General features: G+C 48.0%; 1 protein-coding gene across 2 annotated transcripts; it reads left to right on the forward strand.

Annotated features, from left to right (window-relative positions):
• Positions 1–1649: 1649 nt before the first annotated feature.
• Positions 1650–25558, forward strand: TSPAN33 (tetraspanin 33). Of its 2 annotated transcripts, none has more exons than XM_003261315.4 (8): positions 1650–2025; positions 18162–18219; positions 18871–18998; positions 19309–19383; positions 20953–21048; positions 23504–23632; positions 24125–24286; positions 24499–25558. In XM_003261315.4, exons 1-8 carry the CDS (start codon positions 1924–1926, stop codon positions 24598–24600), a joined length of 852 nt encoding a protein of 283 aa, XP_003261363.2. In that variant the 5' UTR covers positions 1650–1923; the 3' UTR covers positions 24601–25558. The 2 variants fall into 2 exon arrangements, with proteins under 2 accessions (XP_003261363.2, XP_030681962.1); XM_030826102.1 differs by having other exon boundaries at positions 1669–2025; positions 18874–18998.
• Positions 25559–25836: the final 278 nt, after the last annotated feature.

Raw genomic sequence — 25836 nt, forward strand, 5'->3', positions numbered from 1 at the left:
TCTTGTAAAATGACTTCTGCCCACCCTACCTGCTTCATACTAAAACTGATCTCCAGTGTCACTTAACCTGTTAATGGCCAGTAATCTCCCAGTAACCTGGCTGTGACTGCCTTCTTTAACCTCCACTCGGTGCTCCTGTTATGCCTGCTTGTCACCACAGCCTAGCCCTAGAGATTCTATCTTGCCAATGCCTTCCCTTCTATCCTCTCCTAACCATCTATTATTCTGTCTATTACTCCTAAATAAGTTCCGATTTCTGATTATCTGGATGATGAGCAGCATGCTTCTAACAAGTCTTTCTCTCTCCAGCCTCTTTCCCACTCCAACTGAAAACCGTGGGTTTTCCATCATCCCTTTCTCCAAAACTCTTATTTCCATGTCAATTAAGCACTAACTCCCCAATCTGATATTCAATTACTTCCGCAATTTTAACACAATTCCACATGTAACGGTATCGGTCAGCATTATGTCCCACTGCTATTCCAAGCATACCCTGTGCTCCAGCCACAGCGGTCTGCTTATTTTGCACGAAACACATGGCATGCTTCTGCACCTCCAGGCTTTGGTTCACCCTTTTTTTAAAATCCACCTGGATTATGTTTCCCCTCCGTCTCTACTATTCTAAATCCCATCCTCCCCTAATTTCACTTGCCACGCTATCTTCACTAACCTTCTACCAAACGTATTATAATTATTTGTGCAGTTATCATATTTCTACACTGGATTCTAAATTCTGCTAAAACGAAATACTGTAATGCCTTTGATGAGCCTTCCATGTGCCAGCCATGTGCTAAGTGAGCTACATGCATTATCTCATTTAATCCTCAAATCGACATCTAGGTCAGGACTCTCCCATTTAACATTAAACAAACTGAGGCTCCGAGAGATTAAGTAGCTTGCAGCTTTCACGCAGCTAATTATGGTGGAATCAATCCCTCCCCGAGGTTCACGCTTGGATTACTTAGGGTAGCCAGCATAATATGTTCCCCAGCTACACTGCACTCAACCTGTGTGTGCCGGATCAGCATGTTGAAAACGGTGTCTGCAAGTAGACCAAGGGAAGAGGGGCTGCGGGGGCGGGAATTGAGACAGCAATGAATTAGGATGGCGGGATTGGCGGTGATGTTTCCAATTTTCCACTGTTAGGTTGTAGAGCTTCTGAAATAAGCATTTAAAATGTATAGCTTCTAAACAGGATTGCATCTACTCTTGGTCTAATTGCTATGTGTAGGTTAGTTTTGTCTCCCTGATTTTATTGTCATTCCGCAGGGATTGTTTCTGTTCTCCCGTGTTCCCAGAGCTTTCGGCGCATTGCTCAACACACGGTGTGCGTACTTGTTGATTTTAATGTATGTGTGTTTGCATATGTGCACAGCAACTGGGCGGAGGACGTGGGTGTGGGATGCACTGTGCATTCCTTCTCGTCATTCTTGTTCCTTTGAACAGCTGCAGCCTGGATGCTTTCCCTTAGGGGTAGGGGAGAGGCAGAACCGCTGACCCTTTAACAAGTTATCCCTCTCAAAACAGGTGTCTCCCCCGACTCTCGGTGGAGAGGGATGGCTGGATACTTAGTGACATCAGCCACGAGCCAATGGAAAGTCGGGCTCCAGCCGTCGCGCCAATGAGGGGCCGGGGGCGGGCCGGGTTTCCTGGGCGCCGGGCTGGCCGGGCTGGTCCTGCGGCCGCGGCGGAGTCTCGGCCGCTCGCGCTGCCCGCAGCGGCTCCAGCAGCTCCAGGCGCCGTTCCCCGGCCCGCGCCGGTCCTGGCCCCCCTGCTCGGGGGCCTCCCGCCGCAGCGCAGGCTCCCCCGCCGGCTGGGCTCCTGCGCGGCGCGGCTCGGCTCATGCCCCCGGGCGCGGGGCACACAGGCCGGCCGGCAGCCGCTGGGAAATAGGCCCCCGGGGGCGGCGGCGGCGGCGGGGCCATGGCGCGGAGACCCCGGGCGCCGGCCGCCTCCGGGGAGGAGTTCTCCTTCGTCAGCCCGCTGGTGAAATACCTGCTCTTCTTCTTCAACATGCTCTTCTGGGTGAGTCTCGGGGTCGAGGGCACCTGGGCGGCGGGGTCTCCCCGCGGGGTGGAAGGGTGGCCCGGGGTGCCCCACGCGCGGGAGCCGCACTGCCGAGTTTTCTTGGCTGACGGCACTTTGGGGGAATTTATCCTGGGGAGGGACACCCCGGGGACGCCGCGTCTGCAGGGGGCGTTGTAGGGAGGAGGGTATGCCAGGGAATCAGTAAAGACTGATGGGTATTCTCGGGGCGTCTGAGGAGGGTCTGTGTTAGGCTAGAAATGTGGGTTTGAGGGAGCTTGTTGGCCCAAGGCAGACCCACTGACACATTCATGATGGGGGTCGGGGGTGGCGGGTGACTTTCAGGCCTGGGGTCCTGGAGGCCCAGCTGGCAAAGAAAGAAGAGGAAGGCAAAACCCAAACCTCTCCCTCCACCACTTCAGAGAGGATGGGTTACGGGCATCATCTCTTCCTTTTGCAGGCCTCATCTACCCCCACTTACACCCCCCCAAAGCCTGGGAAGAATGGCCTCCAGGCGCAGATGTCTTTCCCATCCCAGCACTGCCCGAAACTTTGCCCCCTTCCTGCCACTCTTCTCAGGACCAGACTTCACCCCTGGAGCCTGACAATCACCAGTGTCTTTAAACAGGACCCCGTGTTGGGCCGGAGGGCCAGGGGTCCTGTCAGAATCTTCTGCTTGGGGTGGAAAAAGTATTGGGCTGGGACTCCGGACACCTGGATTCCCATCCCACTCTGCCATTCATTGTTGACCTGACCGACCTAAGCGTGTATGTTCATGTCTGCAGGCCTTGGCTCACTCCCCCACAAATCCAACCCGGTGTGATCATGGGTGGCAGAAAGACTGCTGAAGCTGAGAATTGAGCTGAACCAGATCATGCAATACCAGCTCGACCCTGTTTCCTGGCTAGAGAGTCCTGGAGGTCCTGGGGTGTGAGAACATAGGGACATCCTTCCCCCATTCACCTCCTCTTCTGGCTCCTACCACACCAGAGCTGCTGCTTCTGGAGCCCACCATCCTTGCCCACTTCAGCTGGAGACCTAAAGTTCAGACTTGCAGGAGGGAAGAATTGAGTCTAAAATATGTTTCCTAGGGGAGGGAGCAGAACAGACATCTGAGCCATTTGCTGGAAAGGTTTCACAGGGCCCGTGGGGTGAAGTGCAGACACAAAGCCCATAAGTGCTGGCCTGTTGGGACAAATGAGAGAAATCCCATAGGGTGGTGATGACAGCGCACTCAGCCATCCTACTCCTGGGGAAAATGAAACTTGGGCTCCTATCAAATGCTCAGTTTTAGAACCGGAAAAAAATTTTAGAAGACATCTTGTCCAGCATCTGTGTTTATGTCTATAAAATGTAGAAAACTAAAGCACAGAGATGTTAAATGTTTTGTCCACGGTCTAACAGCTGGTTAGCAAGCTTGGTCTGGTGACCTTTCTACTGAACCACAGTGCCACTGGGGGAAGTCCTCAGCACAGATGGCTGCTGTTATAGCTGGGGTATGGGCAGTATTAGTAGTTAACCAGTCAACCCAAGTTCCCATGGCCTAGGTTCTGCTTCAGCTGGAGGTTAGGGAAAAGCACAAGAAAATCCCTTACCACTCTACCAGTGCTGGGGGATGTACTAAGAGACTCCCCACCTAGGGGCAAGTATCAGTGAAGTCTCCTCTGTGCTCACTGAGTGTGCCAGGCCAGTGATGTGCCATCCTCGGAGCCAGCACTAGCATTTCAGGGACTTTAGGTCGTCACTCTGACTTCCTTTATCCGCCGAGACTGTCTCCCTTGGAGCCATCGGCACCTCATCCTTGTCTGTGCTCGCCAGTGACAACAGCTGGGTGCATCTGTTACACTTGTGTTCCTGGTCATTTTTTTTTCTCGAGCTTCCCTACCGCCTACCTCCACCCTACCCCCCTTTTGTCGGACAAATGGCTTTGAGAGATCTCAGCCACGAGAGAGTTTGGCTCCACAGACCCATTTACCTTGGTAAAAATGCTTCATTCAAGGTCAGAAGACCTGGGTGGCCAAGCTAGCACCACCCCAAATTAGAATAGAGCCCCTTGTTGGCCCTACAGTAGACATAAAAAATCAGAGGCTCTAGAAATAGCACACTGAAGGACAAGAGGCTCAGCATCTTTTTGGCACCAACTTACTGTGTGACCCTAAGCCAATGTATCTGTCTCTCTGACCTTAATCTTTCTCCTCTAAAGGAGAAACAATTTCTGCCTCAGTGAACTATTTAAGGATGAATGAATCATTTTGGGGACTGTTTTCTTTCTTCAAGACCTGGAGCTGGATCTAAGGATGAATCTCCCTGTGTCCTGATTGCCCTTCCTAGGGACAGTACTTTTCAGGTGTTATTGAATGTCCCTTCTCCCCCAAACCCAGTGCTGCACAGGTATATTCCATACAAGAACAGCTGGAGAGAAAAGGCTGCTTCCCCAGATTGGGGGGCCATCTTTCTTCCTAGCTCCTCTTCAGGGACTGTTTCCCATGATTTCTTTTCTGTAGACCTCCACCATCCTGATCAAATTCTGCTCTTCTGCCCAGGAAGCACCTATGGATGAGATGATGGTCAGTCCATACCCTTTGCAGGCAGAGTGCATGCTCTGGCCAGCTTCTAGAGTTGCCGCGTGGCAGTGGTTATTGTGTCTGTGCCTGGAACCCACTAGGAAGGTGTCCGGCATCCTCTGGGCTCTGAATACTGGTGCTGGTGGTGATGGTGGCTACGTCTGCTGTTGCTCTAGAAGCCTTGACTCTTGGGGCATTTGGAGTCTGACTCAGAAAGCTAATGAATTTTTGGGGACTGGGATCAGTTCCTACTGTTCGTGTTTCAAATCTCACTTCCCCTTTGACCTGGGAGTTCTGATTTTCTTCCCAGAATCGTGTTGCTGGGTTACTGACTGTGGGGATTCCACAGCCTGGAGTAGCTGCTCTAAGATCCTAGATGTTGTATTTAAATCAGTTAGGGTGGCTACAGAGCAGCTGCCTCTCCTCACCTCCCTCTGCAGGACAGCTCCGTGCAGAGATAAGACGTTGGGGTGGTGCCTGCTGTATCAGCTTGGCCATGTGTTGTCAGGAATATTCGGTGCCGCTCACCTCCTTCCTCGCTGGTCCTTTTCCCACTCAGGGCAGCAGTTGGCTGGCTTTTGAGTCAGGCAGAGCCCAGAAGCTCAGACCTCCAGGCCCTGTGTCTCAACCCAGGCTTCCCTAGCAGCCATGCCTCAGGGCTCCCATGGCACCTTCTGTATTCTTCTATTGTCACATCCCTTACCTGTGCTGCAATTGTGTTTACTTTTCCATCTCCCCTTCTAGACTTCGGGCTCTTGAGGGTGGGCACAGCCCTATTCACTTCTGGATCCCCGGTGCCCAGCTGTGTTTGGCATAAATCGGGTGCTTACTGAATGTTTATTGGATGGCGAGTGAGAGAGCAAACCCCACAGGGTAGAGGCATGATGCCCGTCCTCCCTTCCTCGTGGACACTGGCCCGTCAAGATGCAGCTCAACCTGGGGTCCTTGAGCACTCTTGGTGATGAGGTACCCAACTGTGTTCTCCTCTGTGGTGGGTCTGGTGGCCTGGCAACCCTCCACTTAAGCCAGGTCAGAAACATGGCAGCCATCCCCTCCTCACTGTCTACAGCATCTGGATTTTCTCACTTCCGCTGCCACATATATGGACCCCTGTCCAGGTCTTCCCTAGGCTGAGCCAAGCCACCAGTGGGGCATCTTCTTCAAGAAATCCACTCTACCATCCAGGACTACTGTGTTGGAGTCCTTGGGCGCTCAGAATCACCCAGACCACTCTCAGCACCATTTCTTTTCGTCTGGCTCAAAAACCATGAGGAAGTAACCAGGCATCAAGCCAGGCAAAAACCTCCTCTAAGTGGCAGGGGCCCTTTCTGCCATCCAACACCCTCATCCTATACTTCCAGATACACTAGGAGGCAGAGCCCACCACCTCCCTCCCCCACCACCGCTGTCTTCTCCATAGACTTGGCTGGCTTCCATAACTGAAGATAGTCAGATGCTTTTTATAAAAACTACAAAAATTACAAAATATGGGAAATGAAGACAAGAACCATCTCCTTTGCTATGCAGGTCGCATGCACACCTTCTTAACTCCCCAGCAGCTTTGTTTGTCTTGTACCAAGTAGAAAACCATAAACTTCAAGCAGCCTTTACAAAGAAAAAAAGAAGGCTGGGCACGGTGGCTCATGCCTGTAATCCCAGCACTTTGGGAGGCCGGGGCAGGTGGATCACCTGAGGTAAGGAGTTTGACACCAGCCTGACCAACATGGTGAAACCCCATCTCTACTAAAAATGCAAAAATTAGCTGGGTGTGGTGGTGCACACCTGTATTCCCAGCTACTTGGGAGGCTGAGGCAGGAGAATCACCTGAACCCGGGAGGCGGAGATTGCAGTGAGCCGAGATTGCGTCATTGCATTCCAGGCTGGGCAACAAAAGTGAAACTCCATCTCAAAAAGAAGAAAAAAGAAAACATAGAGTGCCTCTCAGATCTTTGTAGGAGGCTAGTGCTGGGCCAGTCCCTCCAGGGCTTTGAGTTTGAATGTTTATTTACTGCGAGCCCTTGCAGATCTGCCTTCCTCTTTCTTAACCTTGAAAGAACAAAGCCAGCCGTGGCCTGAGGAAGATGCTAAAGGCTTGGCCCCAGACATTGTTGAGGAAGGAGCCCTGTGGACTCTTCCTCTCCAGGGGGACAGTGTCCCCCAATCCAGAGGGAGAGCGCTGAGAGCCAGCCTCCCATGGACAGCTGCCACCTCAGACACCCATAACAGCAGCGCCACGGACAGCACAGAAAGACCAGTATATGAAGGTCATGGGCAGGGAGAGAGGTGGCCCTGCTCCGGGGCCACAGGCTGAAAGCTCTTTGGCTTCATCCAGATATAAGGGTAGGGAGGACTGAGAAACCAGAGGTGGAGACCACTGTCTTGCCCACTTCCCTCTAAGCAGGGACAGGGTTTTGATTGCCACATAGGGAACCACTTTATCCTCAGCTGTCTCCACCATCACCTTCAAAAGAGGAGGGAAAGAGATTCTAAGGAGAGGGTGTGGGCCCTGAGACAGTGGGGCTCCACTGCTTCTTGCAGCCCGGACTTTGAACTATGGAAGACAGGCAAGGCTAGGGCTTTCCCTGGAAGCTACGCCTGCGAGTGGCCCCACTGTGGCAACGCCATGCCTTCCCTTTTCATAGTGCTGTTCCAGAGACTTCCCTCTAAGCCACCTCCTGGGCCCTGCTGGCACCCTGTCCCCGCTGCCAGCTGCAATCTTCCTTCCCCTGCTTGAGCCCCAGCCCGTTTGGAGAGAATCAGCTGCTCCCCCAAGGGAACCACAAGCAGCTGCTTCCCATCTCCCATGATGGCTGAGGTGAATACGCAAAATCCTGGGGGTACTGGGAGGCAGAGATAGGAAGGCAGCCAAGTGGCCAAGCTCATAAGGCTTTGGGGACATCCAGACCTAGGTTCCAGTCCCACTTCAGCCGCTCACAAGCCACGTGAACTGAGGAAAGTTGCTGGAATTCTCTGAACATCAGCTCTATAAAATGGAGATCCTAACGCCCTCTTGGGTTTGTGGTCAGAATTAAATGAGACACTGTTTAGCCCGGCGCCTGGTCCTTAGCACTCAATAAAAAGTACTGCCACTGCTGTCCCTGTAAATGCTCCTAGAGGTCACCTGCTGGGGGTGGGCGTGGAGAGTGAGGCTGAGTGCTCCTCCAGGGAGGAGGAAAGAGAGTGGCAAGCAGACAGGGACTGGCTAGGGAAGGGCCAGCCTTTGTTCAACCCTCTTTGCTCACATTCTCACCATAACAAAGGAAGACCAAAAACAAAGGGAGAAAATTAAGGAGAAAAGAAAAAAGCTGAGCAGGAGACAATCATTATTGGTAGCTCTATATTTTTTAGTTTATGGAGAAATTTCCTATATATCCCATGAACAGAGCCCCACTGTTGTCTCCTGGGCCTTCCCTAGCTCTGCTTCTTAAGGCTTTTCACACCACCTTGGCCTTTTAAAATTTTTATTTACGTATTTATTTGTTAATTTGTTTGTTTGTTTAGACATGGTCTTGCTCTTTAACCCAGGCTGGAGTGCAGTGATGGGATCACAGCTCACTGCAGCCTCGACTGCCCGGGTTCAAGCAATCGTCCCACCCCACCCTGTTGAGTAGCTCGGACTACAGGCATGCATCACCGTGCCCGGCTAATTTTTTTTTTTTTTTTTTTTTTTTTAGAGACTGGTCTCACTATGTTGCCCAGACTGGTCTTCAAATCCTGGCCTCAAACGATCTTCCTCACTTTGTAATCCCCACTCCCAAAGTAGTGGGATTGCAGGCATGAGCCACCATGCCTGGCCCTACCTTGATCTTAAATGCAATCCAGTAGAGATGGACTCTGGGAGCTGATTTGCCTGTAATTATTGGCATTTGGGCATAAGAGCCAGGAGAACAACCTTTGTTCAGGACCTCAAGTTGAGGCCCGGCAACCTTTCCTCTCCTATTACTGATGGCCCTGAAGTACTGTCTTATGGGCTAGAATAAGGGTTTTTCCTTTTAAACATCAAATCATGACTATTTTTTCCCAATTTGCAAGAAAAAAAGTCAAGATAAGAAAATTTTCTTCATTTTCTCCTTTCTCCCATGACCATTAGTACCTGCAGCTGCTTATCCGCCTGCAAGTGCTAACAAAAGGCAAACAGAAGAGCACAAGTAGCAACTAACTATTATGAAAAACTAGGAAACAATTTATTTAGAGTATGCCTGCATTGTTTTATGAAACACAGAGACATACATCTAGCAGCCACATCTCTTAGTAAAATTGTTCCTTAGTTCTGTAATAGAAATTAATATGTTTACCTCCTCACATGATACACTGAGATGGACACAGCAGTATCTGTGTAATATTCCTGTCAAATATGTGTAATCTGAATCTAACTGTGAGGAAACAACCAAATAAATCCAAATCGAGGGACATTCTGCAAAACAGTTGGCCAAAACATAAAAAATGTCGATGTTCAAAAAAATGTCAGAACAAGTGTTGGGAAGGATGTGAAGACACTGGAACCCTCACACATGGCTAGTGAGGAAGTAAAAAGGCATAGCCGCCGTGGAAAACAGTTTGGCAGCTCCTTGAAAAAATTAAACATAGAATTACCATATGACTCAGCAATTCCTAGGTATAGAGAACATTGAAAACAGGTATTCAAACAAGACGTTTTACACGAGTGTTCATAGCAATACTATCCACAGCAGCCAACAGGTGGAAACAACACAGATGTCCACCAATGGAGGCATGGAGAAACAATTGTGTTATGGTCACACAACCAAGTATTATTCAGTGATAAAAGGAAAAGAAGTTGGCAGGGCACGGTGGCTCATGCCTGTAATCTTTTGGAGGCTGAGGCTGGCGGATCACTTGAGATCAGGAGTTCAAGACCAGCCTGGCCAACATAGGGAAATCCTGCCTCTACTAAAACTACAAAAATTAGCTGGGTGTGGTGGCGTGCACCTGTAATCCCAGCTACTCAGGAGGCTGAGGCACAAGAATAGCTTGAACCTGAGAGGCAGAAGTTGCAGTGAGCTGAGATTGCACCACTACACTCCAGCCTGGGTGACAGAGACTCCATCTCAAAAAACAAACAAACAGGAAATGAAGTTGTAACACATGCTACAACACAGATGAATCTTGAAAACATTCTGCTAAGTGAGCCAAGCGCGGTGGCTCACGCCTATAATCCTAGCACTTGGGGAGGCCAAGGCGGGCGGATCACCTGAGGTTGGGAGTTCGAGACCACCCTGACCAACATGGAGAAACCCCATCTCTACTAAAAATACAAAATTAGCCTGGTTTGGTGGCACATGCCTGTAATCCCAGCTACTCGGGAGGCTGAGGGAGGAGAATGGCTTGAACCCGGGAGGTGGAGGTTGCAGTGAGCTGGCGATTGCACCATTGCACTCCAGCCTGGGCAACAAGGGTGAAACTCCATCTCAAAAAAAAAGAAAAGAAAAAACATTCTGCTAAGTGAAAAAAGCCAGACACAGAGGGTCACATAGTGTGTGATTCCAATGACAGGAAATGTCCAGAACAGGCAAATCCATAGAGACTGAAAGCAGATTTGTGGTTACCAGGGGCTGGAAGTGGAGGACGGGGTGATGGGGATGGGGAGTGACGGTTTAATGGGTACAAGGTTTCTATTTGGGGTGATGATAAAGCACTGCACCCTGATGGTGGTGATGGTTGTACAGCCATGTGAATATACTAAAGGCCACTGAACTGTTTACTTTAAAATGTCTAAAATGGTACATTTTGTGTCACATGTATTTTACCATAAATTTTAAAGTCAGTGTCTTAAAGAACAAAAACAAAGGAAGAAAATTAAAGAGAAAAGAATTAAAGCCAAGAGACTGTTCCAGGCTGAAGGAGATTTAATCTCTAAATGCATGATCCTTGATTGGATCCTGGATAAGAAACAAAAAAAAGGTTACAAAGGACATTTTGGGAGTAATTAGGGAAAGTTACATACGGACTGTAAATTAGGTCACAGTAATAGTGTATTAAAGTTTAAAAAAGAGGTCAGGTGCAGTGGCTCACGTCTGGAATCCCAGCACTTTCGGAGGCCATGGCGGGTGGATCACTTGAGCCCAGGAGTTCAAGACCAGCCTGGGCAATATGGTGAAACCCTGTCTCTACAAAAAAATTTAAAAATTAGCCCAGTCAGTGGCACATGTCTGTAGTCCCAGCTACTCAGGAGGCTGAGGCAGGAGGATTGCTTGAGCCCAGGAGGTCAAGGCTACAGTGAGCCCTTGATTGTGCCACTGTACTCCAGCCTGGGTGACAAAGCAAGACCCTGCCTCAAAGAAAAAAAGAAGAATATGACAAAATCTATAATGTACACCAACAGAGCACTGTGACTTCCCAGTGCTCTGTCACTTGAACAATTTTAAGATCCACTACCTTAGCCAAGCATGGTGGCTCATGCCTGTAATCCCAGCACTTTGGGAGGCTGAGGCAGGTGAATCACCTGAGGTCAGGAGTTTGAAACCAGCCTGGCCAACATGATGAAACCCTGTCTCTACTAAAAATACAAAATTAGCCGGGTGTGGTGGCTCATGCCTGTAATCCCAGCTACTTGGGAGGCTGAGGCAGGAGAATCACTTGAACCTGGAAGGTGGAGGTTGCAGTGAGCAGAGATCGTGCTATTGCTGACTCCAGCCTGGGCAACAAGAGTGAAACTCCATCTCAAAAAATAAAATAAAATAAAATAAAAAGTGTAAACTAACAAATTGGGGTGGGGAGAGGTAATAGACTATTTTTTAAGAACAGTTTTACAGAAAAATTGAGAAGATAGTACAGAGATGGACATTTCTCAAAAAACAAAAAATAGAACTACTAGACAATCCAGCAATCCCACTACTGAGTGTTTACCCAAAGAAAAAGAAATGAATATATTGAAGACACATCTGCACTCCCATGTTACTGCAGCACTATTCACAATAGCCAAGAAATGGAACCACCTCAAGTGTCCATCTACAAATGAATGGACACAGAAAATACGGTTCATATACATAATGGGATATTATTCAGCCATAAAAAAGAACGAAGTCCTGTCATTCGCAACTTAGACAGAACTGGAGGTCATTATGTTAAGTGAAATAAGCTGGGCATACAAAGACAAATATTGCATGTTCTCACTCATATTTGAGGGCTAAAAAAGTGAAACTCATAGAGGTAGAGAATAGAATGATAGTTACCAGAGGCTGGGATCCAGGGGCAGGAGGATGAAAAGAGGCTGGTTCATAGGTACAAACATATGGTTACATAGAAGGAATAAGTTCTAGTGTTCAACAGCACAGTAGGGTGACTATAGTTGACAACGATATATTGTATTTTTCAAAATAAATTTAAAATGTTTCTAACACAAAGAAATGATAAATGTTCAAGGTGGTGGATGTTCTAAATACCCTGATTTGATCATTAAACATTGTACACATGTATCAAAATATCATATGTATCCCATAAATACATACAATTTACATATATCAATTAAAAACATTTTAAGATAATATTGAGAGTTCCTATATATCCCATACTCAGATTTCCCTGTTATTAACACATTAGTATGATACATTTGTTGTAATTAATAGTATTATCATTATGGTCTACATTTTATTGGTTTTTTTTTTCATTTTTATTTAATATTCTTCTGTTCCAGAATCCTATTCAGGATACTACATTACTTTTTTTTTCTTCCTTTTTTTTGAGACAGGGTCTTGCTGTGTTGCCCAGGCTGGAGTGCACAATCCTGGCTCACTGCAGCCTCAACCTCCTGGGGTCAAGCGATCTTCCTCCCACCTTAGCCTCCCAAGTAGCTGGGACTACAGGCGCACACCACCATACCCAGATTGTTTTTATTTTAATTTTTTGTGGAGATGAGGTCTACGTTGCCTAGGCTGGTCTCAAACTCCTGAGCTCAAACCATCCTCCCCGCTGGACCTCCCAAAGTTCTGGGATTCCAGGCGTGGTCCACCATGTCCTGCCCTACATTACATTTAGTTGTCATGTCTCCTTAGGTTCCTCTTGACTGTGACAATTTCCTAGACTTACCTTGTTTTTAATGACCTTGACAGTTTTGGGAAGTGCTGGTCAGGTATTTTGTAGAATGTCCCTTTATTGGAACTTGCCTGCTGTTTTTCTCATCATTATAATACTGGGGTTATGGCTTTTGGGAAAAAGACTAGAGAAGTAAAGTGCCATTGTCATCACATCACATCATGTCATATCATACAAGTGATTCAGCAACATGATCATTGTTGATGTTGGCCTTGATCGCCTGGATGAAGTAGTGTTTATCAGGTTCCTCTGTAGAGTTAGCCTTTCTCACCATGTTCCACACTGTGCTCTTTGGAAGAAAGTCACTATGCACAGTCTGCACTGAAGGAGTAAGGAGTTAAGCTCTACCTCTTTGAGGATGGAGTACCTACATGAATTATTTGAAATTCTTCTACGTGGGAGATTTGTCTTTTCTCCGCTATTCATTAAGTCACTTACTTATATCAGCATGGGCCCACAGATGTGTATTTTTTATTCTGGGTAATAATTCAATATTTCTTTATTGGGAGCTCTTTCAGTTGGCTTCTATGTCCCTTTGGGATGCTCACATTGATGAGGATAGTGATGTGGGGAATTCATTTTTGTTTCTTCGTGAGCATTTCCTTTCTTTGGGGCACTACAAGATGCCCTAGGCTCATCTTTTGCCTTTCCTGCCCCCGTCCTAGAATCAGCCACTTCTCCAAGGAGCCCAGGGGATGGCTATTTTCATTACAAGGTGATCATTCACCTTTCATAGGGCTAATGGTACTGGTATGTGCAAATTATTTTATATAATTTGACCGACAAATTTTCAGGAACATACATTTTGCTAAAAGCTAGACTCAGCCATTTTAAAAGTTGCATCTAGCTCTTAAAAGTTTCCAACCAGGCTTCATTCTAGTCGGAATGTGAAAGGTATCCAAAGAAGAGAAATGTCTTTATCTCCAACCTCATCGTGAAAGGAGGTCATTCGTGATATTGTGAGGTGCTATAAGGATTTTACAGAAAATTCTAGCATAGTGGAAAGAGTTCCAGAATGAGATTGGGAGGTTGGATTTGGTCCAGATGGTGCACTGCACCCATATGCACTTGGTTAAGTGTTACTTCCACTCTTTTGGCCTCATCTATAAAAAGAGGTGAGTGGCCAAACCCATTTCTAAAGTTCTGTTCACCTCCAGACGTGATGCTATGAACAGCAGCAGCAGCACTAACTTTGGAATGGCAGTAGCTTTGAGGAATCCAGGGTGGGAAGTGGGGGCAGGAATGGGGGTGTGCAAGGTCAAGCTGTGAAATGCAGAATTTGAGAACTCAGGGGAGAGACATCATTAATGATCATATTAAATATTAATAATAATATTAAAGACTTAATCTTGATTTTAATGTGGCCTGTATCTGTGGCTCTAGATCCCTGGCTGATTATTCTTTAGGCTTGTAGGTTCTCAAGCTTGGCTGCATGTTGAAATAACCTGGAACACATTCAGAAATATTGTTGCCTAGGTCCCAATGCCAAAGATTCTGATCGACTTGTTTTGGGATGCAGCCTAGGCATTAGCAGTTTTTTAAGCCTCTCCCCCAACAACCCTAAGTCCCAGGCGATTCTAATGGCAGCCAAAGTTGAGCATGTGCTTTCGGCTATAAACGCTCTTATCCCTCCACCATATAACACATGGATTAAGGGTCCTCAGTGTACCATCTGCATAGCAGCAGATGAATTGGATTTATTTATGTATTAGTTTCCTGTTGCTGCTGTAACGAATGACCACAAACTTAGTGGCTTAAAACAACACACATTAATTTTCTTATATTTCTGGTGGCCAGAAGGCCAAAATGGGTTTCACTGGGCTAAAATCAAACAGGTCTCGCTGGGCTAAAATACAGCAGCACCGCATTCCTTCAGGAAGTGCTAGGAGGGACTCACCTCCTCGCCTGCTCCAGCTTTTAGAGGCAGCCCTCATTCCTCCATCCATGGCACCACAGCAGTCCAGCCACTGCCCCCATCATCATCTCCTTCTCTGACTCTGGCCCTCTTGCCTCCTTCTTAGAAGGTCTTTTATGATTGTATTGAGTCCTCAGGGATAATTTCCCTAGCTCAAAATTCTTAATCACATTTGCAAAGTTCCTTTGGCCATGAAAAGTAACACAATCACAGGTTCCAGGAATTAGGGCATGGACATCTTTGAGGGGACGTTATTGTGTCCACAATAGGTAGAGACAGAGCAACTGCTGTAATTACAGGCCCATAAATAGAGTTAACTTACTCTATGATATGTGGTATCTCTTTACTTTGCCCATTTCTTCAACTTTTATTTTAGGTTCAGAGGTACATGTGCAGGTTTGTTATATAGGTAAATTATGTGTCATGGGGTGATATTTCATAACCCAGGTAATAAGCATAAGTAGTTTTCCATCCTCTCCTTCCTCCTACCCTTCACTCTAAAGTACATGTGGCCATGGTACTCAATGTTTAGTTCTCACTTACAAGTGAGAACACATGGAATTTGGTTTTCTGTTCCTGGATTAATCTGCTTAGGACAATGGCCTCCAGCTGTATCCATGTTGCTGCAAAGGACATGACTTCATTCGTTTTTATGGCTACATAGTATTCCATGGTATATATGTATCACATTTTCTTTTCTTTTGTTTTTGATATAGAGTTTTGATCTGTCGCTAGGCTGGAATGCAGTGGCATGTTCTCTGCTCACTGCAACCTCTGCCTCCCGGGTTCAAGTGATTCTCCTGCCTCAGCCTCCTGAGTAGCTGGGACTACAGGCATGTGCCACCATGCCCAGCTAATTTTTGTATTTTTAGTAGAGATGGGGTTTCCCCATGTTGGCCAGGATGGTCTCAATCTCTTGACCTCATGATCCACCTGCCTCAGCCTCCCAAAGTGCTGGGATTACAGGCGTGAGCCACCGCACCCGGCCCCACATTTTCTTTTTCTTTTTTTTGAGATGAAGTCTCACTCTGTTGCCCAGGCTGGAGTGCAGTGGCATGATCTCGGCTCACGGCAACCTCCGCCTCCCAGGTTCAAGCGATTCTCCTGCCTCAGCCTCCCAAGTAGCTGGGACTACAAGTGTGTGCCACCATGTCCAGCTAATTTTTGTATTTTTAGTAGAGATGGGGTTTCACCATGTTGGCCAGGCTGGTCCCAAACTCCTGACCTCGTGATCCGCCCGCTTTGGCCTAAGTGCTGGGATTATAGGCGTGAGCCACCATGTTCGGCCTGGCACCACATTTTCTTTATCCCATACTGTTGGTGGGCATTTAGGTTGATTCCATGCCTTTGCTATTGTGAGTAGTGCTTGTTTGGCCTTTCTTGTTTTAGCTGTGCTACGATTTAATCAGAGACCATCTTTGTGGAAAATTATACACCCTGGTGAAAATTTGACATGAAAAACAATGAGAGCCTGGAAACAACAGAAATCAAGAGCAGATACACAGTTTTCAATAGTTCAGTAAAATGACACTCAGAACTGTAATTGGCTGTGATGGGTTTTAAAGGGCAGACAGAGATGCTCACTGACTCTGGTGGAGGACTGGCCACCAGGCCTGGGGAATGACTGGCATCTCTGTCATGTAGTTTCCCTGCCTCCCCCATGCTCCATGAGCCTGGCAGTGCTGTGGGACAAGGCGCCAGCTGGCACCTGCAGCTCTGCTAGCAGCTTCCTCCCTCCTGGACAAAGAGTATGAAGGCTGGCAAATAACACTTTGGGCCCTGAGTTAGAGGCATGGTCAAATGATGTGAGGTGGGAAGAGACCGGGGCCAGCCGAGTGCAGTGACTCACACCTGTAATCCCAGCACTTTGGGAGGCTAGGGTGGGAGGATCAATTGAGCCCAGGAGGTCAAGGCTGAAATGAGCTATTATCATGCCACTGCACTCCAGCCTAAGCAATAGCACAAGACCCTGCTCCCCCACCCCGCAAAAAAGAGGGGGCTGTACATACAGGCAGAGAAGAGTTCTGGAAGACGTGGTTTTAGATAAAGGTTTGCCATTTACTGCTGAATGCACCTGCCCTCCCCTGCCAGATGGCAGAGGACCTTCAACAAGGAGGCCTAAGGGAAAAATGAGGGACTCATCTGACCCTATTACCTGTTCTGGGGGCTTAGCTCCCTTCTTCCACCAAAGCTCCACGGTGGCTCTTTCCAGCTGCTTTCTGTCTTACAGGACAGTGGTGTCTAGCCAGCCATCTCCTTCCCCACTGAGTTGGTCAAGACCCTGCTGCTGAGAACTCTCTCCTGCCAGAGCTTGGCCCCATCTGTTGCCATGGCAACAGCCAGCTGCTGCTTAGCACCAGCCTGGAGACTGGGCACAAAAAAGGGTAGCCAAGGGAAGTAGGCACTGGGGCTGCCCTGCACCCCTGGAGGCATGGGGGCTGGGGGGCAGATAAGGCCCCTTTGGGGTCTCCTATTAGTCTCTGATGGGTTTGTTCTCTCAGGGAGAAGCCAGGAAATTTGAAAGATCTAAACTCCTCTCTATTCCTCCACACTAGAATCAGAGTTTGTGAAGATAAAGGTTCCTTTGCCAAGGCAGTTCCAGTGCTTACATACATGCACTCACACACAGTCCTTCACATTGGAGTGCACTTTCTTTTTGCACTTGACACGATATTGACCTCTAAGAGGGTTAGAGAGCTGGGAGTATGCAACTGCCCAGGCCTGCTTTAGGTATAAAACCTGTCCTTTGATGCAGATAGATTCGAATTCAAAACTTTTCCATTTATATGTGACCTTGGGCAAGTTAACTATTAATAATGATAGATAACATTTATTGTCAGGCATTGTGTTAAATTCTTTCCATGCATTATTTTATTTGATTCTTACAGTAATCTTGTCAGTTGTTTGTTCTTACTTCCCATCTTCAGATACAGAAACTGAGGCTCAGAAATTTGCCCTTTGTGTACCCAAGTTTGACTCACTCTGAAGACTGTGTTCTTTTTAATTTTAACTTCAATTTATTAGAGACAGGGTCTCACTCTGGCACCCAGGCTGGAGTGCCATGGCACAGTCATGGCTCACCGCAGCCTTGCACTCCTGGGCTCAAACCATCCTCCTGCCTCAGCCTGTTGAGTAGCTGGGACTACAGGTGCACACCACTGCACCCAGCTAATTATTATTTTGTGTGTGTGTCTAGAGACAAGCTTTCACTATGTTACCCAGGCTGGTCTCAAACTCCTGACCTCGTTGATTCTCCTGCCTTGGCCTCCCAAAATGCCCAGCCTGAAGCCCATATTCTTAATCACTGTTCAGTATTAACCTTTGATTGCCTTAATTTCCTCATCCGTAAAATGGGCATAATGTCTGCCTCACAACCTAATTGTGTTATGAGGACTGAATGAATAATGAAAAATATGATGTGGGTAAAACTGTCTCATGGAGGTAAAGCTGTGACAGATTCTATCAGCAGAATCACTGGGGAGGTGAAACATGCTCTCCTTTGGGTCCCAGGAAAGCTGTCCTTCTCCTGCCCTCCTAGGTTACTCATGGCATTCAGGGCTCTCTGGTTTCCAGAATCTCAGGGTCTGGCTCGTTCCCTGTCTCCACAGGTGATTTCCATGGTGATGGTGGCTGTGGGCGTCTACGCTCGGCTAATGAAGCATGCAGGTGAGCTGTAGTTCTCCCTCCCTGCCCCCATCTTGTGCCATGCCCCTTTCCCCTCTGCCTCCTTCAGCCTGGCCCTCACACATAAGCTATGGGGCTAAAGGAGGCAGCCTCCCTGGTCTTCGTGGTCTACTTAGGTGTCAGACCCCCCCCATGCCAGTGCCCCTGGATTTCCCTGAGTCCCTCTGAGTCTTCCAGGATATGCCTACATTTGAGGCTTAGGAAGTGTCTGAGAAAGAAGATAGGCCCCTGGGAGCAGAGAGTCATCAAGGGCTTTAGCCCCTCCCTAGCTCTGTCCTGGAGAAACCCAACCACCATTCCTATTTCACCACACAAGTCTCCAGGAAACAGAATCTGCAAAGCTGGTGTGCCTAATGCCATTCTAATTCTTTTCCGGAGCGAAAGCAGCCCCTCCTTAAGCCCAGGAATAAAGGCTTTTATTTCTTTAGTTCCTCAAATTAAATGCCACAACCCTTCTGGGCCCTTTTTGGTTCTCCCCGTGGGACAGGGGTACTGCCTCCCCTTAACCTTCATCCAACCATACTGGAGATTCCCCCACCAGGGGAAGGAGAACAGTTTGGGGCACCCTCCCACCCCATCCGTGGGTTCCTCAGTGGGCACCAGGCTCAGGCTGAGGGCCGGCTCCTTCTCCAGAAGCAGCCCTAGCCTGCCTGGCAGTGGACCCTGCCATCCTGCTGATCGTGGTGGGTGTCCTCATGTTCCTGCTCACCTTCTGTGGCTGCATTGGGTCCCTCCGCGAGAACATCTGCCTCCTGCAGACGGTGAGTGGTCAAGGCCCCACTGGAAAGACCCTGGCCCTCTCCCCATCATGCCTCTTAGCCTCCTAGGGCCCTTTGGTTTCCTTGTCCCACCCTACCCCCAGGCCTGTGCTGTCCACTCCTCAGTGCAGAGGTCAGCCCGGGTGACCCAGCACAGGGTGGCCACCCCCCAGGACAGTGCCCCAGAGGCAGCTGCCTTTCTCGTGTGGGGCATCTGGGAGAATTGCCTGGCAGCTCCTAGCATCCCCATGGCCCTGGGAGGGGCTGCTGCCATGAGTGGTCCTAGACACCTCTTCTTCCGGCTGCTCCACAGTTCTCCCTCTGCCTCACCGCCGTGTTCCTGCTGCAGCTGGCCGCTGGGATCCTGGGCTTCGTCTTCTCAGACAAGGTAATGCTGGGAGCCAGGAGGCCTCCTCAGGTGTGACCCAGAGGGAGGAAGGGAAGTTCCTGCCCATGTGTAGCCTGGTTAATTAACCACAGCTCCTTCCCGAGAAACATCAGCCGTTGAAAAGTTCATTAGGGGTGAATGAATAGCCTGTAAGCTCATCATATTTGAAGAGAATTTTAAGATCGTAAGGTGCTTTCCTCTGACAGTCTGAGAAGCTAACAGGGAAGTAAATTATACAAACACAAAGTTAAAATAACTTAGAAACTTTAATAGCAAATGACAGAATCAAACTCGATAATCAACTGGACCACTGACAATATGAAGAGCCTCTTATTTCTTTTAAAAATTGTTTATTGAGATAAACAGAAGGAAGGAAGGGGGAAGAGAACAAGATTTTGTTTTGAGGTTTATTTTTTCTTTCTTTTTTTTTTTTTTTTTGGTTGTTGTTTTTGTTTTTTAAGAGATGGGAGTCTCACTAGGTTGCCCAGGCTGGCCTTGAACTCCTGGGCTCAACTGATCCTCCTGCCTCCATCTCCTAAGCCTCTGGGATTACAGTCATGTGCCACCATGCTTGGCTTAAGAAAAGGTTTTGAACAAGGCTTACCATATCTGGAAATAGTCTGCCATTCAGTGACAGTCCTTTTTAAGAACCAGAATGCCTTTCCCAAAAGGCAAATGATTGCCAAGGGCGGAGTACAAAACTATGGAAAGAAAATTTGAGAAAAGTAGTGGGGCAGGAAGGAAGAGACTATGGTAGAAAATTATGAAATCGGGCCAGGTGCGGTGGCTCATGCCTGTAATCCCAGCGTTTTGGGAGGCTGAGGCGGGCAGATCACTTGAGGCCAGGAGTTCAAGTCCAGCCTGGCCAACATGACGAATCCCTGTCTCTACTAAAAAACACCAAAAAAATTAGCCGGGTGTCAGGAGGCTGAGGCACAAGAATCGCTTGAACCCAGGAGAAGGAGGTTGCAGTAAGCTGAGATCGCGCCACTACACTCCAGCCTAGGCGACAGTAAAACTGTGTCTAGAAAAGAAAAGAAAAGAGAAAAGGAGAGGGGATGGGGAGGGGAGAAAATTATGAAATCGAGAGCCACTGAGTTAATTCCGAATTTCCTAGTCCTCCTGGCTTACAGTAAGATCCTGAAATGATGTATTAAATGGCTGTTTTGAGTCTAAAGAGATGCAATTATCTAATATCCACTAGAGGGCAGTGCCTCAGCTCAGTAAGCTACTTTCTGCTAAAAAATTAAAAATTAGTTTGTTTTCATCAGTCAACAAGTATTTTGTGATAATAGCATTCAGAGATAGATACACATTGGAATATCTTGAAATGTGTCTCTGAAAAGCTTCAACAGCAGGTCCAGCATTTCTCCCGCCCACTGGTACCTGAGGGCCCTGGGATGGATGGGCTTTGGAACTGAACTGGCTATCTTCCACCATTAGGACTCGGTTCTGATTTCAAGGCAGACTCAGTTAAGAAGGATGATCCCTGTCTACTGTTATTTTTGCAGGAAGGAGCAAGTTAGGGATTAGTCCTGTGTTCTGATTCCTTGCCCATGTCTCCGGCAGGCTCGAGGGAAAGTGAGTGAGATCATCAACAATGCCATTGTGCACTACCGAGATGACCTGGATCTGCAGAACCTCATTGATTTTGGCCAGAAAAAGGTATGGGTCAGCCAGCGGTCTGGGGGACTGTGGGTAAAAGTGAATGTCATCCCAAGAGATGCCTCACCCTCTATGCCTGTGGGGCTCTTCATTACCTGCCAGGTAATGGCTTCTGGGAAGGGGTTTGGCAAAAAAGCACACGTAGCAGAGTGCTTTAAACGTACTTTTAAAGACACAGAACAGTATATATAGTAATCTACTGTGTTATAAGTGGTTACCTACAGGGGGTGAGGAACTGGGCAGATTCTTGAATATTACCTCTTCAAAAGTGACATTTTAGGCTGGTCCAAAGGGAGTGAGTTATCTCATTTGATTGTTCACAGTCAGCTACAGATCCAACTCCTTGTTCTACTCTTTCCCCTTTTCTCATTGCTGCACTTGACTAGACTAAAAAAAAGAAAGTTACATTTAAAAAATCGTGATAAAATTTACATAATGTAAAATTTACCATTTTTTAGCATACAGATCCGTGGCATGAAGTACCTTCAATTGTTGTGCAACCATCACTGCCATCTCCAGAACACTCATCTGCCCCAGCTGAAACTCTGTATCCATCAAACACTAACTCCCCGTTTCCTCTCTTGAAACTCTGTATCCATCAAACACTAACTCCCCGTTTCCTCTCTTGAAACTTTGTATCCATTAAACACTAACTCCCCATTTTCCTCTCCTGAAATTCTGTATCCATTGAACACCAACGCCCCATTTTCCTCTCCTCCAGCAACCACCATTCTACTTTCTGTCTGTAAATTTGACAACTCTAGGTACCTCAAATGAAGGGACTCACGGTATTAATACTTTTTTGAGTGGCTTATTTCACTTAGCGTGTCTTTAAGTTTCGTCTCTGTTGTAGCATGTGCCACAATTGCCTTCCTTTTGAAGGCTGAATAATATTCTGTTGCATGTATATGCCACATTTTGTTTATCCATTCATTCACCAGTGGAGAAAAGGGTTGCTTCCACCGTTCAGCTACTGTGAACAAGGCTGCTATGAATCAAAAGTTAACAATTAGGCCAGGCATGGTAGTTTACACCTGTAATCCCAGCACTTTGGGAGGCCAATGCAGGCAGATCATTTGAGGTCAGGAGTTTGAGACTAGCCTGGCCAACATGATGAAACCCTGTCTCCACCAAAAATACAAAAATTAGCCGGGTTTGGTGGCGCACACCTGTAGTCCCAGCTACTCAGGAGGCTGAGGTGCGAGAATAGCTTGAATTTGGGAGGTGGAGGTTGCAGTGAGCCAAGATCGTGCCATTGCACTCCAGCCTGGGTGACAGAGAGAGACTCTGTCTCAAAAATAAATAAGTAAAAAATAAAAAGTTAACTTTTTTTTCCCCTGAGATGGAGTCTTGCTCTGTCACCCAGGCTGGGGTGCAACGGCACGATCTTGGCCCACTGCAACACCCGCCTCCTGGGTTCAAGTGAATCCCCCTGCCTCAACCTCCTGAGTAACTGGGATTACAGGTGCCCACCAAACCATGCCCAGCTAATTCTTGTATTTTTAGTAAAGATGGGGTTTTGCCATATTGGCCAGGCTGGTCTTGAACTCCTGACCTCAGGTGATCCACCCGCCTCGGCCTCCCAAAATGCTGGGATTATAGGCGTGAGCCACAGTGCCTGGCCAAAAAAGTTAACTTTTAAGTAAAAGTGCTTTTGAGACAAGTCCTGAGTTCCCCTTCCTCTGGTGCAATAGACACTTGACTTTGAGATCCAGTTTGCTCTCTTGGAGTAATGATGGACTCACAATATTGAAGATTCCTCCCCTGTGTTTTCTCTATCTTAAGAAGTTTTTCAGCACTGATCATTTAATTATTTCAGCCAATACTTTTAATCACTTACATTTTCCTGCAAAGCCAGAAACTTCTCTCAAGAAGATTATAGCTGGCCGGGCGCGGTGGCTCACGCTTGTAATCCCAGCACTTTGGGAGGCTGAGGCGGGTGGATCACGAGGTCAGGAGATCGAGACCACTGTGAAACCCCGTCTCTAATAAAAATACAAAAAAATTAGCCGGGCATGGTGGCGGGTGCCTGTAGTCCCAGCTACTCGGAGAGGCTGAGGCAGGAGAATGGTGTGAACCCGGGAGGCAGAGCTTGCAGTGAGCCAAGATCGCGCCACTGCACTCCAGCCTGGGAGACAGAGCGAGACTCCGTTTCAAAAAAAAAAAAAGAAGATTATAGCTGAGTATGTAAAACAAAATATATGTACAACTGTAATACCAACAAGCACAGTGGTAAGTTATAACAAGATATACAAAGTAATAGAAATTAAGAAGTGAGAATATCTTCAGGCGAAGGCAACTGGGAAGCTGGAGCTCAAAGTTTAAGGCTGTGTTAAAACACAACTGAAGTTCCCAGTAGAAGCTTGCTATAGACTTTTGGTGGCTCTGAGAATTCCCCTGGTCACCTCAGTGTGAGGGGTGGGTGATTCTTAACCTCTGGTGGGTTTTGTTGCAGTTTAGCTGCTGTGGAGGGATTTCCTACAAGGACTGGTCCCAGAACATGTATTTCAACTGCTCGGAAGACAACCCCAGTCGAGAGCGCTGCTCTGTGCCTTACTCTTGTTGCTTGCCTACCCCTGACCAGGTGAGCCAGCATCCCACCTCATTTCCTCCTGGGCAGCGAGCTGAGTCACTTTCTGATGGGGGCAGCTGCTATTGGGAATCCCCATCCCCTAGCTTAATGGATCAGTCATGTGGGACAGCTGTCAGGTGTTTTTCTTCACCCCAACCTGATGCTTCTGTTAACCTCATGCTCAGGTAGTCCACATGGAGTTCAGAAGGGACAGATTTAAGTTTTAAGTTCAGATTCAGTACCTGTGCAGGTTTGTTATATAAGTAAACTTGTGTCTTGGGGGTTTGTTGTACAGATTATTCCACCACCCAGAGCAAAGAGACCTGGATCCTGACCTCTCAGAGGAAGGGAAGTCTGCATTTGGCAACTTCCAACCCAATATCCTCCACATATATTCTCTGACAATTTAGGAGTTTAGGAAGGATGGGAAGCCCATCGGCTAAGGCCCCAAACAAAAAGGTATTGGCATTAGAGTCCCAACTGGCTTTTCAACTCTTTCCACAGGCAGTGATCAACACTATGTGTGGCCAAGGTATGCAGGCCTTTGACTACTTGGAAGCTAGCAAAGTCATCTACACCAATGGCTGTATTGACAAGTTGGTCAACTGGATACACAGCAACCTATTCTTACTTGGTGGTGTGGCTCTAGGCCTGGCCATCCCCCAGGTAACTTACCCTATGAGACTTGTTGGTCCCACACACTCTGTAAAGACTCCTTTGTTTTGGGGAAGGCACTTGGGGATCAGCGAGGGTGTCAGGCACTGACATGGCTGAGGGGTAGGGAAAGGGATAGTGCTGGCCACACTGGGAAGATCGAGCCAGGGAAAACAAGGCCATCACTCACTGCTGAGGGCCCAATTCCTTCTTGCCTCTCCCAGCTGGTGGGAATTCTGCTGTCCCAGATCCTAGTAAATCAGATCAAAGATCAGATCAAGCTACAGCTCTACAACCAACAGCACCAGGCTGACCCATGGTACTGAGAATCCATCCTGCACCTCCTCACCATGGAAACTGGCAAGCCTCATCAACCAACAGCAGCGGGTGCTGATAACAGCACCAAATGGAGATTTGGATTCCCGCCCCCCAGTGACAGCCCAGTGGGAAGAAGCAAACTCCAGATGGGCAGAAGGCAAGGTGCACAGGTGGCTCCGGTCTCAGGAGGATGCGCCTCCTCTCCCCCATCCCAGCCCTCAGCATTGTGCCAGAGTGATACCCTTAAGTGTTTGGGTTTATGTTTTCAGTTTTGTTTGGGAAACAGCAGTTGCACAGAGTTGAGGGGTACTGCTGCTGCCTTTTCACCGAGGCACTGCCACCACCAGCTCTACCAGGGATGCTCTTGAGCTTGGCAGACATACTTAGATCCTAACGTGCCAGTGAGACCTGGCTGTGGAGAGTAGCACTGGCAGCCCTGCCTGGACTCCACTTGGCATGATACCAGCTCCAGAAGGGAAGGGAGTGGAGCAGGCAGTGAGGAGCGAGCCTGGGGGTCGGCTGGGGACAGCCGTATGTGCTAGGTAGGAGTGGAGGGGGATATGTTTACCAAATGCCTGTCCTGCCATCCTCCCAGGTAGTCAGAGTGAGCTACATCCTGCCCCGCCTTCATTTCCATGGAAACATGGCAGCTAGGGCACGGGGTACAACAGCAGCCAAATTCTTCCCCACCTCCCTTACTTCGAAAAAAAATTGGAACCCTGGTCCCTATACTCTGCAGTCAGAAGTGGGACTGAGCCATACATGCCCTTGAATTCCTCCCTGTCTGGCCCTCCCTCTCCAGCAAGCAGGGTTTTCTTTAACTTGGCAGTGTGCAGAGGAGAAGTGGTAACACCCCCACCCCATTCCCCTGCATCGGAGCTCAGTATTCCTACAGGGTAAGAGGTAGGAATCTTGTTGGGGCGAGGGTAGCCAGAAGTGGCAATAAAAGCGTGTTGACCTGGGCTACGCTGGACTCCATGAATTTTCCATTCTAGCAACTGGAAGGGGAGGGGTAGAAGGGCCCTGCAGAGGACGGCACTGGAGACTCTCCTAAACGCCACACACCTCCCCCTTGCTGCCCGCCACACGCGCGTCTCCTTCAACCGATGCATTGCCACCCTCCCACAGCCTCGCCCTCTGCTCTAAATTAGATCGAAAGAGTCCCATTTCCAATCTAGGAACAGCATAATTTTGTTCCAAAACCTGATGTGTTTTTTTCGAATTAAAATTAATTTGTCACCCAA

Source organism: Nomascus leucogenys, chromosome 13, assembly GCF_006542625.1.
Source record: "Nomascus leucogenys isolate Asia chromosome 13, Asia_NLE_v1, whole genome shotgun sequence".
NCBI classification, from domain to species: domain Eukaryota; kingdom Metazoa; phylum Chordata; class Mammalia; order Primates; family Hylobatidae; genus Nomascus; species Nomascus leucogenys.

Bases quoted from the DNA above. Each gene is read 5' to 3' on its own strand.
- TSPAN33 (XM_003261315.4), top strand. From the start codon at position 1,924: ATGGCGCGGAGACCCCGGGCGCCGGCCGCCTCCGGGGAGGAGTTCTCC. The intron at 18,220-18,870 runs GTGAGCTGTAGT...CTCCTTCTCCAG, and splicing joins TCGGCTAATGAAGCATGCAG to AAGCAGCCCTAGCCTGCCTG. The intron at 23,633-24,124 runs GTGAGCCAGCAT...CTCTTTCCACAG, and splicing joins GCTTGCCTACCCCTGACCAG to GCAGTGATCAACACTATGTG.